The sequence below is a fragment of the Amaranthus tricolor genome, chromosome 10 (genome assembly GCF_026212465.1).
Source record: "Amaranthus tricolor cultivar Red isolate AtriRed21 chromosome 10, ASM2621246v1, whole genome shotgun sequence".
Classification (NCBI taxonomy): domain Eukaryota; kingdom Viridiplantae; phylum Streptophyta; class Magnoliopsida; order Caryophyllales; family Amaranthaceae; genus Amaranthus; species Amaranthus tricolor.
In genome coordinates, this window is record NC_080056.1 from 25912975 (window position 1) to 25931097 (window position 18123).

The following is an 18123-nucleotide window of genomic DNA, read 5'->3' on the forward strand; positions in this document are numbered from 1 at the left end:
AGAATTGAAAATCATAGTCATATGCTAGAAGTTACGTGTTAAGTTGCGATTTTATGCGTTTTTAAACTTTTTTGGCACTTTCACGCATAAAGTAGCTCAAACTTGGGTTGTTTTGCACGAAACTTGGCACACAACACTATTTGGTATATATTAATGTGTTGAAGTGGTTAGAATTGAAAATCATAGTCTTATACTCGAAATTACGTGTTTAGTTGCGATTTTAAGGGTTTTGAGCGTTTTTGGCGTTTTGCGCTTAAAGTAGCTTAAACTTGGTTTGTTTTGCACGGAACATGGCACACAACACTATTTGGTATATATTATTGTGTTGAAGTGGTTAGAATTGAAAATCATAGTCAAATGCTAGAAATTACATGTTAAGTTGTTATTTTATGGGTTTTTAAGCATTTTTAGCACTTTTGCGCATAAAGTAGCTCAAACTTGGTTTGTTTTGCACGAAATTTGGCACGCAACACTATTCTGTATATATTATTGTGTTGAAGTGGTTAGAATTAAAAATCATAGTCATATGCTAGAAATTACGCGTTAAGTTGCGATTTTATGGGTTTTTAAGTGTTTTTGGCGTTTTTGCGCATAAAGTAGCTGAAACTTGGTTTGTTTTGCACGAAACTTGGCACAAAATTCTATTTAATATATATTATTGTGTGGAAGTGGTTAGAATTGAAAATCATAGTAATATGCTAGAAATTACGCGTTAAGTTGCGATTTTATGTGTTATTAAACTTTTTTGGCACTTTCACGCATAAAGTAGCTCAAACTTGGGTTGTTTTGCACGAAACTTGGCACACAACACTATTTGGTATATATTAATGTGTTGAAGTGGTTAGAATTGAAAATCATAGTCTTATACTCGAAATTACGTGTTTAGTTGCGATTTTAAGGGTTTTGAGCGTTTTTGGCGTTTTGCGCTTAAAGTAGCTTAAACTTGGTTTGTTTTGCACGGAACTTGGCACACAATACTATTTGGTATACATTATTGTGTTGAAGTGGTTAGAATTGAAAATCATAGTCAAATGCTAGAAATTACGTGTTAAGTTGTTATTTTATGGGTTTTTAAGCCTTTTTAGCACTTTTACGCATAAAGTAGCACAAACTTGGTTTGTTTTGCACGAAATTTGGCACGCAACACTATTAGGTATATATTATTGTGTTGAAGTGGTTAGAATTGAAAATCATAGTCATATGCTAGAAGTTACGTGTTAAGTTGCGATTTTATGCGTTTTTAAACTTTTTTGGCACTTTCACGCATAAAGTAGCTCAAACTTGAGTTGTTTTGCACGAAACTTGGCACACAACACTATTCGGTATATATTATTGTGTTGAAGTGGTTAGAATATAAAATCATAGTCATATACTAGAAATTACGTGTTTAGTTGCGATTTTAAGGGTTTTGAGCGTTTTTGGCGTTTTGCGCTTAAAGTAGCTTAAACTTGGTTTGTTTTGCACGGAACTTGGCACACAATACTATTTGGTATATATTATTGTGTTGAAGTTGTTAGAATTGAAAATCATAGTCAAATGCTAGAAATTACGTGTTAAGTTGTTAGTTTATGGGTTTTTAAGCATTTTTAGCACTTTTACGCATAAAGTAGCTCAAACTTGGTTTGTTTTGCACGAAATTTGGCACGCAACACTATTAGGTATATATTATTGTGTTGAAGTGGTTAGAATTGAAAATCATAGTCATATGCTAGAAGTTACGTGTTAAGTTGTTATTTTATGGGTTTTTAAGCATTTTTAGCACTTTTACGCATAAAGTAGCTCAAACTTGTTTTGTTTTGCACGAAATTTGGCACGCAACACTATTAGGTATATGTTATTGTGTTGAAGTGGTTAGAATTGAAAATCATAGTCATATGCTAGAAGTTACGTGTTAAGTTGCGAGTTTATGCGTTTTTAAACTTTTTTGGCACTTTCACGCATGAAGTAGCTCAAACTTGGGTTGTTTGGCACGAAACTTGGCACACAACACTATTTGGTATATATTATTGTGTTGAAGTGGTTAGAATTGAAAATCATAGTCATATACTCGAAATTACGTGTTTAGTTGCGATTTTAAGGGTTTTGAGCGTTTTTGGCGTTTTGCGCTTAAAGTAGCTTAAACTTGGTTTGTTTTGCACGGAACATGGCACACAACACTATTTGGTATATATTATTGTGTTGAAGTGGTTAGAATTGAAAATCATAGTCATATGCTAGAAATTACGTGTTAAGTTGCCATTTTATGTGTTTTTAAACTTTTTTGGCACTTTCACGCTTAAAGTAGCTCAAACTTGGTTTGTTTTGCACGAAACTTGGCACATAACACTATTTAGTATGTATTATTGTGTTGAAGTGGTTAGAATTGAAAATCATACTCATATGCTAGAAATTACTTGTTAAGTTGCGATTTTATGGGTTTTTAAGCGTTTTTGTAACTTTTGTGCATAAAGTAGCTCAAACTTTGTTTGTTTTGAACGAAACTTGGCACACAACACTATTTGGTATGTATTATTTTGTTGAATGGTTAGAATTTAAAATCATACTCATATGCTAGAAATTACACGTTAAACTGCGATTTTAAGAGTTTTTAAGCGTTTTTGGCGTTTTTCGCATAAAGTAGCAAACCTGGTTTGTTTTGCATGAAACTTGGCACACAACTCTATTTAATATATATTATTGTGTGGAAGTGGTTAAAATTGAAAATCATAGTCATATGCTAGAAATTACGTGTTAAGTTGCGATTTTATGTGTTTTTAAACTTTTTTGGCACTTTCACGCATAAAGTAGCTCAAACTTGGGATTTTTTGCACGAAACTTGGCACACAACACTATTTGGTATATATTATTGTGTTGAAGTGGTTAGAATATAAAATCATAGTCATATACTAGAAATTACGTGTTTAGTTGCGATTTTAAGGGTTTTGAGCGTTTTTGGCGTTTTGCGCTTAAAGTAGCTTAAACTTGGTTTGTTTTGCACGGAACTTGGCACACAATACTATTTGGTATATATTATTGTGTTGAAGTGGTTAGAATTGAAAATCATAGTCAAATGCTAGAAATTACGTGTTAAGTTGTTATTTTATGGGTTTTTAAGCATTTTTAGCACTTTTACGCATAAAGTAGCTCAAACTTGTTTTGTTTTGCACGAAATTTGGCACGCAACACTTTTAGGTATATGTTATTGTGTTGAAGTGGTTAGAATTGAAAATCATAGTCATATGCTAGAAGTTACGTGTTAAGTTGCGAGTTTATGCGTTTTTAAACTTTTTTGGCACTTTCACGCATGAAGTAGCTCAAACTTGGGTTGTTTGGCACGAAACTTGGCACACAACACTATTTGGTATATATTATTGTGTTGAAGTGGTTAGAATTGAAAATCATAGTCATATACTCGAAATTACGTGTTTAGTTGCGATTTTAAGGGTTTTGAGCGTTTTTGGCGTTTTGCGCTTAAAGTAGCTTAAACTTTTTTTGTTTTGCACGGAACATGGCACACAACACTATTTGGTATATATTATTGTGTTGAAGTGGTTAGAATTGAAAATCATAGTCAAATGCTAGAAATTACATGTTAAGTTGTTATTTTATGGGTTTTTAAGCATTTTTAGCACTTTTGCGCATAAAGTAGCTCAAACTTGGTTTGTTTTGCACGAAATTTGGCACGCAACACTATTCTGTATATATTATTGTGTTGAAATGGTTAGAATTGAAAATCATAGTCATATGCTAGAAATTACGCGTTAAGTTGCGATTTTATGGGTTTTTAAGTGTTTTTGGCGTTTTTGCGCATAAAGTAGCTGAAACTTGGTTTGTTTTGCACGAAACTTGGCACAAAATTCTATTTAATATATATTATTGTGTGGAAGTGGTGAGAATTGAAAATCATAGTCATATGCTAGAAATTACGCGTTAAGTTGCGATTTTATGTGTTTTTAAACTTTTTTGGCACTTTCACGCATAAAGTAGCTCAAACTTGGGTTTTTTTGCACGAAACTTGGCACACAACACTATTCGGTATATATTATTGTGTTGAAGTGGTTAGAATATAAAATCATAGTCATATACTAGAAATTACGTGTTTAGTTGCGATTTTAAGGGTTTTGAGCGTTTTTGGCGTTTTGCGCTTAAAGTAGCTTAAACTTGGTTTGTTTTGCACGGAACTTGGCACACAATACTATTTGGTATATATTATTGTGTTGAAGTGGTTAGAATTGAAAATCATAGTCAAATGCTAGAAATTACGTGTTTAGTTGTTATTTTATAGGTTTTTAAGCATTTTTAGCACTTTTACGCATAAAGTAGCTCAAACTTGGTTTGTTTTGCACGAAATTTGGCACGCAACACTATTAGGTATATATTATTGTGTTGAAGTGGTTAGAATTGAAAATCATAGTCATATGCTAGACGTTACGTGTTAAGTTGCGATTTTATGCGTTTTTAAACTTTTTTGGCACTTTCACGCATAAAGTAGCTCAAACTTGGGTTGTTTTGCACGAAACTTGGCACACAACACTATTTGGTATATATTAATGTGTTGAAGTGGTTAGAATTGAAAATCATAGTCATATACTCGAAATTACGTGTTTAGTTGCGATTTTAAGGGTTTTGAGCGTTTTTGGCGTTTTGCGCTTAAAGTAGCTTAAACTTGGTTTGTTTTGCACGGAACATGGCACACAATACTATTTGGTATATATTATTGTGTTGAAGTGGTTAGAATTGAAAATCATAGTCAAATGCTAGAAATTACATGTTCAGTTGTTATTTTATGGGTTTTTAAGCATTTTTAGCACTTTTGCGCATAAAGTAGCTCAAACTTGGTTTGTTTTGCACGAAATTTTGCACGCAACACTATTCTGTATATATTATTGTGTTGAAGTGGTTAGAATTGAAAATCATAGTCATATGCTAGAAATTACGCGTTAAGTTGCGATTTTATGGGTTTTTAAGTGTTTTTGGCGTTTTTGCGCATAAAGTAGCTGAAACTTGGTTTGTTTTGCACGAAACTTGGCACAAAATTCTATTTAATATATATTATTGTGTGGAAGTGGTTAGAATTGAAAATCATAGTCATATGCTAGAAATTACGCGTTAAGTTGCGATTTTATGTGTTTTTAAACTTTTTTGGCACTTTCACGCATAAAGTAGCTCAAACTTGGGTTTTTTTGCACGAAACTTGGCACACAACACTATTCGGTATATATTATTGTGTTGAAATGGTTAGAATATAAAATCATTGTCATATACTAGAAATTACGTGTTTAGTTGCGATTTTAAGGGTTTTGAGCGTTTTTGGCGTTTTGCGCTTAAAGTAGCTTAAACTTGGTTTGTTTTGCACGGAACTTGGCACACAATACTATTTGGTATATATTATTGTGTTGAAGTGGTTAGTGAAGACTCAATTCTCTTATATAATGTTAAAAGGGAAATTGAAGACTCAATTCTCTTAAATAATGATAAGAGGAATTAAAGACTTAATTCCTTGATGATGATAATTCAAAACACATATTATCTTAAAGTTTAAGTAAGTCCAAAATCATATTTGTTATATGTTTGATAAAGTGTTATATGCATTTAAGTTCTAAGACGTTGAATTATACTTTAAGAGCTTAAGTTGATTTTAAGACTTGAGATAAGTTTCAAAGTCTTAAAGATTACTATATTCATAACCTGATTAATTTCGTAATAACATTTGAAATATTTTAATAGGTTAAGGTTCATTAAAATTATTCTTGTTGTTATTCAGTTTAAAGGTTTGTTACACGTTTCAATAATAATAAACGTTTGAATATTTAAACTTGTTTTTTAAATATTTTAATTGATTTAATTTGGAAAATAAATATAGTCCAAGTTCATGAATTTTACTTATTATTCACAAGGCTATATTTGTTGATAAATTAATTAATTTGCTAACAATAGTATTTTCTATTAATGTGATAATATTTGAATTAATACTAAAAATAGAAAATGACTATGTACGGCTATATTAAAAATAGAAAATGACTATGTACGGCTATATTAAAAATAGAAATTCATTTGAAAAATTAATTTGAATTTAAACATTGATGATTTCTGGTTTGTGCTTAAATGTTCAATATCTTGTATAAGTACTAACGCGGCAGGATAGCATTGGATATTAAAGTTATACAATGACGAAATAATCGAAGCTGTCAGTACACGTTAGTTTGAAGTATAAGCTCAAGATCTTGAGACAGGCGCAGTTTGACCAAGTCATCAGAATTTAACGGACAAGGAGCCTTCTCGTTTTTTACTAAAAGTGTTGAGGCGTAACACTATATATATGAGGCTTCATTCCAGAATTGATGACACAACACATATATACACCCATGCACCTATTCTTTCTCTCTTGATCTAAGTTTTAGAAAATTCTCTAAGTGTTGTAATCCTTAATTCGTCTAACTCTTACAATTGTAATAGGACTTTAGAGTTTAAAAGAGTTAGATTAAAATCAATACGCCTAATTGAGAATACTTTTTAAAGTGTTCAACTTGTGAATCTCTATTGTGAGATTTGGGATTTTGCTTTTATTAAAGGGACTTGTAATACGGTTCTTCAAGGGGAAGAACGTGGTGAGAGGAGATAGTGAGATCTTCTTGGTTGTATTAAAGTCGGATTAATAAAAGGCGTTTAAATCCTACGGGTTGGAAGAGAACCCATAGGCGGGGAGTAGGTTGTTTAGAACCGAACCTCGTTAACATATCGTGTGTTATACTTTATAGTTTATCTTCCGCACATACGTTATTGTTTACGAATTGCATAAAACTGTTCCAGAAACTAGTTTTGACAGACACCCTCAAACTCTTGAGAAAACATTCTGACCGAAATTTTTAAAAGCCCATACTCTCTATTCACCCCCCCCCTCTAGAGAGTATTCAACCTCCTATTAACTTTCATTTGGTATCAGAGCCTAGTGTCACATAAAAAGAGTAATATCTTGTGATGGATCCAATAGGAGAAGGGTTGTTCGCTCAAGGACGTTCGTGTTCAAGACCACCACTGTTTTGCGGTACAAATTTCTCACATTGGAAAACCTTGATGAAAATGTTTGTGATTTATCAAGATATGGAACTTTGGGAGATCATAACTAAAGGACCTAAGGTACCCATGAAAAAGGACGCTCAAGGAAATGATGTACAAAAGTCTGAATCTGAATATTCACAAACAGATTTGGAATGGGTTTCCAAAAACTATAGGGCAATGAATCAATTATGTTGTGCTTTGAATGGTACTGAGTTTAATCGTGTTTCTTCATGTACAAGTGCTAAAGAGATATGGGATAAGCTAGTTGTGACATACGAAGGAACAAGTCAAGTAAAGGAAGCGAAGATCAACATTCTCATGCATCAATACAAAATGTTCAAAATGAAAAAGGATGAGAATATTAATGAAATGTTTACTCGTTTTACTTTGATTACTAACAGTTTGAATTCTCTTGGTAAAACTTTTACTAATGCAGAAAAAGTCCAGAAGATCTTGAGATGTCTTCCAAGATCCAAATGGGGTCCAAAAGTCACCGCCATTGAGGAAGCTCAAGACCTGAGAGTTCTATCCCTTGACGACCTCCTTGGAAAACTCACAACACATGAACTTACCCTACATGATGATGGAGAAAATGATGTAATACCTTCTATGAAAAATCTTGCTTTAAAAGCTAAGAAACATCATGAATCTGCAAGTGATGATGAAGAAAGCGATGATGAAGAAGATCCATTTGCACTGATCACTAAAGGTCTTGAAGGAATTATGAAGATGCGAAAGAGATTTAAGAAATTCAAATCCAGAAATAAAGGTAAGTCTTCTAACTCTAAATCAAATTTTAAGACTAACAAACTTGCTTGTTTTGAGTGTGGATCTACAGAACATCTTATAAAAGAGTGCTCCAAGAAAAAAAGAGAATCATACAAGAAAAACAAGAAGAAACAAGCGATGGTTGCAACTTGGAGTGATTCTGAAGTATCATCCGAATATGAAAGTGAAGATGGACAAGCTCATGTATGTCTTATGGCTAATAATGACGAAAATGATGATATAGATCAAAACCATGAAGAGGTACGTGTCTTTCTTAACACTTGCACCAAGGATGAATTAATTACAACACTTCTTAACATGTTTCAAATAGAAAAGATCTTAAAAGATGAGAAAGATACCTTAGAGAATAGGGTACGTCATTATGCTGAAGGTTGTGAACAAATCTTGACTAAAAATGAATCGCAAAGAGTTGAAATAATTAAACTTGAAAAGACTGTCAAAGTCTTGAAACAACAAAACCTCAACCAGACCAAGCAGCTTATTGACCTTAAGAATGAGAACAATGAACTTGAAGCCAGACTCAAAGCTTTGAAGCAAGAGTCTGAGAAAAATCTACAAGCATTTACCAAGCTTAATGAATCCGAATCAAAATTCACAAAAATGCTTACGAGTCAAAAACCATCTAATGATAAACGTGGTATAGGTTATAACAATGTTACATATAATTATAAGAAAAATACCACATTTGTTAAAAGTGCATACAAATCTAAACGTACACCTACTTGCACCTTTTGTTGCAAAAAGGGACACATTAGAATTGCATGTCCATACAGACGTAAAGACAAGCATATCATTGAAAATTCCTTTCCTTATGAATTACGTGGACAGGTAAAACAAATATGGGTTCCTAAAGGAACAAGACCACCTAACATAGTCTATCCTAAATAAGATCCCAAATTTGTCACTTGAATAGTCTAGTTAGGTTGAGAAAGGTTATTTTTTTTTTTGTAGGATAAACAGAAATGGATTTTAGATAGTGGATGCTCGAGACATATGAGTGGTAAAAGTTCTTTATTTTCTGAAATAAAAGAAAAATGCAATGGCTCTATCACCTTAGGAGATAAAGGTAAATGCAAAATTTTAGGCATTGGTAAAATCGGTAAGAATCCATCTAAAACTATTGACAATGTTTATTTAGTTGAAGGTCTAAAATTTAATTTGCTAAGTGTGTCTCAACTATGTGATAAAGGTAATGAAGTGATATTTGATAAAGAAAAATGTATTGTTAAAAATCCTAATACCGGTGATACTTTCATTACTGCCCTTAGACATGATAATGTTTATGCCTTGCATACTAACGAAATTGCAGCTGAGAATTTCAAGTGCTTGAAAGCTATTACGGATAATCCAAATCTATGGCATAGACGTCTTGGTCATATTAATACTCACACCATGCATGAGTTGGTAAGTAAAGATTTAGTTAAGGGACTTCCAGCTCTTGACTATAAACAAAGTCCTGCTTGTGACGCATGCATTAAAGGTAAACAAGTAAGAAGTTCATTCAAACCGAAGAAAATGGTAAGTACATCTAGACCATGTGAACTCTTACATATTGATTTATGTGGACCAATGCGTGTGCGGAGCATAAGAGGTAAATCTTACATCTTAGTTACAGTTGATGATTATTCTAGATTTACGTGGGTTGATTTTTTGAAGGATAAAAGTGAAGCCTTGAAACCGTTCTCAAGACGTTGTAAAGAGATGCAGACTCAACTGAACCTTCCAATAGTTTCGATTAGAAGTGACCATGGGAGAGAGTTTGATCAATTAAGCTTTGATTCCTTTTGTGAAAAATATGGAATAACCCATAACTTTTCAGCTCCTAGGACACCCCAACAAAACGGTGTGGTTGAAAGGAAAAATCGAACCTTAGAAGAGATGGCTAGGACGATGCTTATTGAAAATGGATTAGCTAAACACTATTGGGCTGAGGCTGTTAACACAGCTAATTATGTCTTGAATAGATGCCTTATAAGACCCATACTTAAGAAAACCCCTTATGAGTTATCCAAAGGAAGAAAACCGAATATAGCATACCTTAGACCATTTGGTTGTAAATGTTTTATTCATAATAATGGTAAAGATAATCTAGGTAAATTTGATGCTAGAAGTGATGAAGGTATATTCCTTGGATACTCTTTGAACAGTAAAGCTTATAGAGTGCTAAACAAACGTACAAGTATAGTTGAAGAAAGTATACATGTTGTTTTTGATGAATCCGAGAATGGAACATTAAGTGAAGGATTTAAAGAGTTAAACCTTAATAAACACTTTGATGATTTGAGTGATGATGAACTGGATAATAATAATATTAGTGCTACTAAAAAGAATAACATGCAGGATACCATACAAAGTCTTGATGATGATAAAGGAAAACAGATTGTAAACATTGAAGACTCACAGTCTGATCTTGAGACCCAACCTCAAGAACTTGAAACAGTTCCTGAACATACTGCTTTTGATACTCCAATTAAAAATTCCTCGTGTAACACCCCGTCTCGTAACAAACTGTAAAAACATATGCGGAAGCACACTACGGGACAGAGCGTTACGCTGACCAAAAGAAAGGGAATAAAATATTAGAGACTAATCAACATTATAAACATATGGCTAAATAGTGGGCCTAGGAAAACAAAAATATGTACTAGAAGTTTTAACTCCAAAAAAAGAAAAGAAAACGTGAGGCAGAACAACCTCAGATAGGTAGGTAATAAGGGCTATTCAAAAGCTTTTTCTACTAGTTTAAAACACATACGACACTAAATTAAAACTTCAGAAGCAAGGCTCTAAGCTCACAAAAATGTTGCCCCAACGCCCGATACAAAAATATAAGCATATCATTCATAATCTTCACCTGAAAATATTAACAACAGTCCACAGTCAGTGGGGAGTAACTAGCAGTTCTTCTAAGGTAATATCTAACATATAACAGATAAGTACATTTGTTTGTTCATAGAATACTACACCAGTAATTCAACACATAAATTCATTCTAATCCTTATAATAAAATAATCTTCTGTAAACATGCGCTGCATAACGGAAATCAATGTAATCATATGCAAGCATAACAGAATAAGCTGTAAAATCACGCATTAATTATAGTGGAGGAACAGACGCCAGTACTACACGCAGTAATACTTCTCAAGCTTTGTCGGGCTTACAAACCCCCAGTTAGCGCACTAACTGTGTCTAAGAATGGCCAAACTCCCGTTATAAACATTCCATAGCGAATGCAATAATCGGACGACAACAACCACTTGAGGATATGGTACTCCATACCGAGTACACTAACACACTCCATACCGAGTGTGTGGGGCCCTATAATAACACCATTCCATACCGAATGGTGGTGGCATTTGTCTTACCCATCAACCGCAGTCTAAGGGTTTTCCTCCCTATACATGTATCACATATATCAATAACATCATGAAGTATTGGGAACCAATTCATGATTCATGCCAACCGGGAGAAATAATTCTCATGCATCATAAGATATCCATAACATATTATATCAGAACAAACATGAAGCATACATGTCCTTAAAAACAAGGTTAACGACCATTTTGCATAACTAGGGAAAAACACTAAACGTAACATCTTGTCGTAAAAACAGAATTGTTCTGTCTAGTGTATTACGAAGGCCATAACTCAGCGTATACAACTCCAATTAAAGTGATTCTTGATCCTAAATTCAAGTACTTTAAAAGACCTACAAGTTTTCTTTGAACCATTTAAGCTAATTCTGCCCCTAACTAAGTCAAATATGCTAAAACATTCAGAACCTTATTTTTCAACTAATATTCTAAAAACAGAACACTTGCGACTCAACGAAGTGAATCTACGTCATGTTCTTAGGCTCATTAGCAAGCCTAACTGAACTTATTTGAAGCTGATTTTTGGATATGTTTTAGGCCTATGTTTAATCTTTCCAAAACATCAAGAATTACGAAATTTGGTTTAGTATATTAGTCTCTAAGTCTAATTTATTAACAATAGGTCAAACCGACTTTTCAGATTGCACACTTCTACAAATCCAATTAAAAAGACCACTTATAAAATTACCCAGCTTATGAAATTTGGACTCAATCACCATAACATAAGTAGGAGTTTTGTGTCAAAAGTTGAGATTCATTAGAGTAGTATAACAAGTCCTTTAAGCATGTTTAACTCAAGGCAAGAACATGTTACCCTAAACAGAAAACACCGAAAAAAGAACGTTAATATAAAAATAATTATAAATACTAAACAAAAAATACCCATAACACGCATTTAACATAAAATATCAACAATTTCATTAAGAGTAATACCTAAAAAGAACGAGGCTAAAATAATTTCGTAAGTATCCTAAATAGTCCCAACATACACAGAAGGTCACAGCATGTACCCGGTTTGGTCTTTACTCAATTTAACCCATTTTTAAGGCATGAGACTTGGGTTTAAATATTTGTACCTACTGTTTATGAAAGATACTAACTTAGAATGGGTGCTAGTTACCTTAATTCGTGGGTTAAAAGCACTAAAAGATTGAAGAAACCACTCGCCACACACACGTCCTGCTAGGCGTTGCTGCTGCCTTGTTGGTGGTGTTGTTTCTTTTGGATCTTTGGTGATCTTTTGTGCACGGTTTGAAAGGATTTCTTGCTTGAATATGAAGAGGAAGGTTTTCAGAATATTGGGTAGTCTTTAGGTTCCTTAATTAAGAAGGTGGAGAATTAATTTAAGGAAACAAAGTGCATGTGCTGCCAGCTCAAGGTAGAAGCAAGGAGGTGACTTGCTTAGTCTTGAAGTTCTCTCTTAATTTTATGCCACATACCCTATCTTAAGAGGATTGGTGTCACAAATTGACACGCTAGTATGGTAGGCTAATTACAACATAAGAAGGTTATTTCGAAGGCTTAAAACATTAGACATAAAGAATTAAAAATTAAAGGGTCATAGTGTGTATATTGTTGTACATTGAGGTGCTTGCTTATCTTAACTAACTTGTTCTAATTAAAATTAGAACGTCAATGCCTTAATTCCAAAGTTATTAACCTTATTATGTGGTACTAGTTTCTTGGGTGTTACAATCACCCCTCCTTAAAGAAATTTCGTCCTCGAAATTAGTATAAAGGAGTATATCTTAACCACATGATCATTATGTACGTAAACTTACATACATGTATAATTAGATTAGGTAGAGTTCTTACTTGTCGAAAAGCTCTGGGTATTTTTGTCTCATCGACTCTTCTGTCTCCCATGTGGCTTCTTCATATTTTTGACTTCTCCATAGTATCTTTACAATTGGAACCACCTTTCTCCGGAGAATCTTTTCCTGTCTATCGACTATCTGGACCGGTCTTTCTTCAAAAGTCAGGTTTGGTTCCACTTCTACTGACTCTGTAGGAATGACGTGTGATGGATCACTGATATACCTTCGCAGCTGAGATACGTGAAACACGTCATGCACTTTAGATAATTCTGGCGGTAGTGCCAATCTGTAAGCAACTGCACCTATTTGCTCTAATATTTCGTATGGCCCGATATATTTAGGGCTTAGTTTCCCTTTCTTACCAAACCTCATTACCCCTTTCATCGGCGACACTTTCAGCAGGACTTTATCACCAACTTCGAATGCTAGAGGTTTCCTGCGAAGATCGGCATATGATTTCTGTCTCTCCTGTGCGGCCTTCATTCTGGCCTGTATTATCTGCACCTTATCGACTGTGTCCTGAATTAATTATGGCCCCAAGACTAGTGTATCGCTAATATCATTCCAAAATGTAGGACTGCGACATTTCCTACCATACAAAGCTTCATATGGAGCCATTTTGATACTGGCTTGATAGCTATTGTTGTATGAGAATTCTATCAGATGTAGTGTTTTTGCCCAAGTCTGCTGGAATTCCAATACACAGGCTCTGAGCATGTCCTCCAATATCTGAATGGTCCTTTCTGTCTGACCATCTGTTGCTGCATGGAAAGCCTTGCTAAATTTCAATTTCGTACCAAGAGCTTTCTGCAAAGCAGTCCAAAAGTGTGACAGAAATCTTGGATCACGATCAGACACAATATCTTTTGGAACTCCGTGAAGTCGAACGATTTCTTCTGTGTATGCTTCAGCTAGCTTCTCCATAGACCATGTATTCTTCATTGGAATAAATCTTGCTACTTTGGTCAGTCGATCGACTATCACCCAAACTGCGTTCAAGCCTCTTGTTGTCACCGGAAGCCCTGTAACGAAGTCCATCGATATAGAGTCGAACTTCCAAGTGGGTATCGGTAAGGGTTGCAACAGTCCACCAGGTCTTTGATGTTCAATTTTGATCTTCTGACAGGTGAGACATTTTGCCACAAATTCTGCAATCTCCTTTTTCATCCCGGGCCACCAAAAATGCATCTTTAGATCTTTGTACAATTTATCACCTCTCGGGTGTACAGAGTAGGGTGTGTTATGAGCTTCTTCTAAGATTTTCTTCTTTATCGTTTCATCACTCGGTACACACCATCTGCTTCTAAATCTCACACTTCCGTCATCTGCTACGCTGAAATCTTTAGCTTTACCTTCTGCTATTGCGGCCCGAATCTTCTCTATCTTTGCATCTACTTTTTGTTTTTCTCTGAGTTCCTGGTACAGCTCAAGTTCTGCATTTACATTAAATAAATAAGAATGAACATACCCTTGCGGTACCACCTCGATTTCGAGCTTTTGGAATTCTTCATATAACTTTCCAGGTAGCACCATGATAAAATTCAAGGAATGTTTATTTTTCCTGCTCAGGGCATCAGCCACCTTGTTAGCCTTTCCTTCCTTGAATTCCAAAGTAAAATCATAATCCTTGATCAGCTCTAGCCATCTTCTCTGCCTCATATTTAATTCTTTTTGAGTGAAAAAATATATTTGAGGCTTTTATGATCGGTATATAGTTTGCACGAAACCCCGTAAAGGTAGTGGCGCCATATTTTAAGTGCGAATACAAGGGCGGCCAGCTCTAGATCATGTGTGGGATAGTTTCTTTCATGGGTTTTCAATTGCCTGGATGCGTATGCAATGACTTTCCCTTGCTGCATCAGAACACATCCAAGTCCACTATACGACGCATCGCTGTATATTTCATATTCCACACCTTCCACAGGTAAAGCAAGAACAGGTGCAGTGGTCAACCTCTCTTTCAACTTTCGAAAAGCTGCTTCACACTCTATAGACCACTGGAAACTAACTTCTTTTCTCAACAATTTCGTCATAGGTTGGGCAATCTTCGAGAAATCTTTCACGAACCTTCTATAGTAACCTGCAAGGCCCAAGAAACTACGTACTTCAGATATATTCTTAGGGCTCTCCCATTCAACGATCGCTCGAACCTTCGCTGGATCTACCATTACTCCTTCTTTACTGATGACATGTCCGAGGAATGTTACTTCTTTCAACCAGAAGTCACATTTAGATAGCTTTGCAAACCATTTCTGCTTCCTCAAGATGTCTAAGACTAGCCTTAAGTGTTTTTCATGCTCTTCTTCACTCTTTGAGTACACCAAAATATCATCAATAAACACTACCACACATACATCAAGAAGTTCATGGAACGTTCTATTCATCTGATCCATGAAAACTGCGGGTGCATTTGTTAAACCAAATGGCATTACTTCAAATTCATAATGCCCATACCTGGTTCTGAAAGCCGTCTTTGGAATATCTTCCTTCTTCACTGGAATCTGATGATACCCGGATCTTAGATCAATCTTCGAAAAGATTCCTGCGCCTCTCAACTGATCGAAGAGATCTTCTATTCGGGGCAATGGATATTTGTTCTTAATAGTTACCCGATTCAATTCTCGGTAGTCAATGCATAACCGCATACTACCGTCCTTTTTCTTTACAAAGAGCACTGGAGCACCCCAAGGAGACACACTAGGTCTAATGAATCCCTTGTCACTTAATTCCTGTAATTGCGTCTTCAATTCTTGCAATTCTGGAGGTGCCATTCTGTATGGTGCTTTAGAAATGGGAGCTGTGCCTGGTATTACATCGATGCTGAATTCTACATCTCTTTCTGGGGGTATACCTGGCAATTCATTAGGGAAAACATCGGGGTACTCTCTCACTACTGGAATGTCTTCTAATTTCCTTTCCTCTGACACATCCTTAACACTACACAGGAATACCATCTCTCCTTTCCTCAACAATCTCATCATTTTTAGGGCTGACACTATTCTCACTCCCTTTTTACCATTTACTCCTGAATAGGAAATTTCTTTTCCCTCATGATCTTTCATCACTATTCTTTTGTCATGACAATAAATGATGACTTGATATCTATACAACCAATCCATCCCTAGTATGACATCAAACTCGGTCATGGGGAAATGTTTAAGATCGGCAAGAAAAATAGACTCAGCTATTTTTATGGGCACATTTTTATATTCTCTACCACTCATAACTTCCTCTCCCGTAGGTAAGGTAATAATGATATTAACAGGAGAAGTAGGTAGCAAACCTACTTTATTAACAAAAGAGCTGGAGATAAAAGACATGGTAGCACCAGAATCAAATAGCACAACAGCAGGTTTATTGAGTACAAGAATGTTACCCGTAACCACATCAGGATTAGCATTTGCTTCTTCTCGTGTCATGCAAAACACTCGGCTCTTCTGTGTTGCAGGTGAGGTAAGTCTAGCAGCTCCAGATTCGGTTACTCCGGATCTCTTCGGGCATTCATATGATTTATGCCCTTGCTCTTGGCATCTGTAACAGACTATCGGTTTTCCCTCACATGTGACTCCTGGATGCGAGTTCTTACTACAACGGTTGCATTTTCTGGGGTCAACACTGTTGCGAAGTGCGGGTGCTTGTCGAAATGTGGGTTTCTTATGAATCACCGGCCTTGGCGGAATTTTAGAACTTCCACCCTTCTCAATGTTGATCCTTCTCAGGAATTACTGTTGTGGTGGTGGTTTAGCATTCCTCATTCTGGCTTCGTTCTCTAGGATAGTAGTATGAATACTCAGGGCTATATCATACGCCTCCTGGAACGTTGCAGGCTTCGAACTCATCACCGGAATCTGCACTCTTGGGTCCATACGGTTGACGTACCGTAGAACCTTTTCAGCTTCGGTTGGGCAGGCATGAGGGGCGAACCTAGATAACTCCGTAAACTTATCCGTATACTCCTGAATAGTCATGTTCCCCTGGAATAGATTCATGAATTCATCCTGTTTACGCCACCTCAATGCGGCAGGATAGAATCTTTCCCTCAGTTTCTCCAAGAATTGTGACCATTTAAAGTTTGAATCAGCAGTACATTGTGGGTGCAGCATCGTCCACCAGTTGTCAGCTTCACCCTCCAGATAATAAGCGCCGATATCAAGTTTTTCTTCTTCAGGGCATCTGGCTGCCCGGAATACCTTTTCCATGGTCCGGATCCATCCTTCTAATATCACCGGATCAGTAGTGCCACTATATGAAGGAGGTCGCATCTGTAAGACTTTATCAAACGCGGCCTGTCCCTGCCTCTGGCAGTTATCCCGATTAGCCAGAGCTATTACCGCATCCTCGAGCACTCTCCTTCTGTGCTCGTCTTCTGTTTCCAGCCTCGAAGATCTCGTGGGCGTCATATCTTACCACAAAATTCACAAAGCTCGATAATATACAATTATATGCATCTAAGCATTCAATTATAAACAACATGTGACACTATTCACAAAGACAACGTATACCCCAAAACCCTCAACACTCTCTAGGGTTCTCAAAGTCAATTTCTATTTCAACTATGCATCCTATGTATGTGTTTTAGGACCATTGCTCTGATACCAAACTGTAACACCCCGTCTCGTAACAAACTGTAAAAACATATGCGGAAGCACACTACGGGACAGAGCGTTACGCTGACCAAAAGAAAGGGAATAAAATATTAGAGACTAATCAACATTATAAACATATGGCTAAATAGTGGGCCTAGGAAAACAAAAATATGTACTAGAAGTTTTAACTCCAAAAAAAGAAAAGAAAACGTGAGGCAGAACAACCTCAGATAGGTAGGTAATAAGGGCTATTCAAAAGCTTTTTCTACTAGTTTAAAACACATACGACACTAAATTAAAACTTCAGAAGCAAGGCTCTAAGCACACAAAAATGTTGCCCCAACGCCCGATACAAAAATATAAGCATATCATTCATAATCTTCACCTGAAAATATTAACAACAGTCCACAGTCAGTGGGGAGTAACTAGCAGTTCTTCTAAGGTAATATCTAACATATAACAGATAAGTACATTTGTTTGTTCATAGAATACTACACCAGTAATTCAACACATAAATTC

The 18123-nt window shown here is 35.5% G+C and overlaps 2 protein-coding genes across 2 annotated transcripts; both read right to left on the minus strand.

The window, feature by feature from the left end:
* Nucleotides 1–11958: 11958 nt before the first annotated feature.
* On the minus strand, nucleotides 11959–13501 carry LOC130825004 (uncharacterized). The gene is made up of 2 exons (XM_057690030.1): nucleotides 13017–13501; nucleotides 11959–12016 (listed from the first exon to the last, which is right to left on the minus strand). The coding sequence occupies exons 1-2, from the start codon at nucleotides 13499–13501 to the stop codon at nucleotides 11959–11961; spliced, it is 543 nt and encodes a 180-aa protein (XP_057546013.1).
* Nucleotides 13502–15664: 2163 nt separating this feature from the next.
* On the minus strand, nucleotides 15665–17418 carry LOC130825005 (uncharacterized). The gene is made up of 3 exons (XM_057690031.1): nucleotides 16745–17418; nucleotides 15758–16633; nucleotides 15665–15692 (listed from the first exon to the last, which is right to left on the minus strand). Exons 1-3 carry the CDS (start codon nucleotides 17416–17418, stop codon nucleotides 15665–15667), a joined length of 1578 nt encoding a protein of 525 aa, XP_057546014.1.
* Nucleotides 17419–18123: the final 705 nt, after the last annotated feature.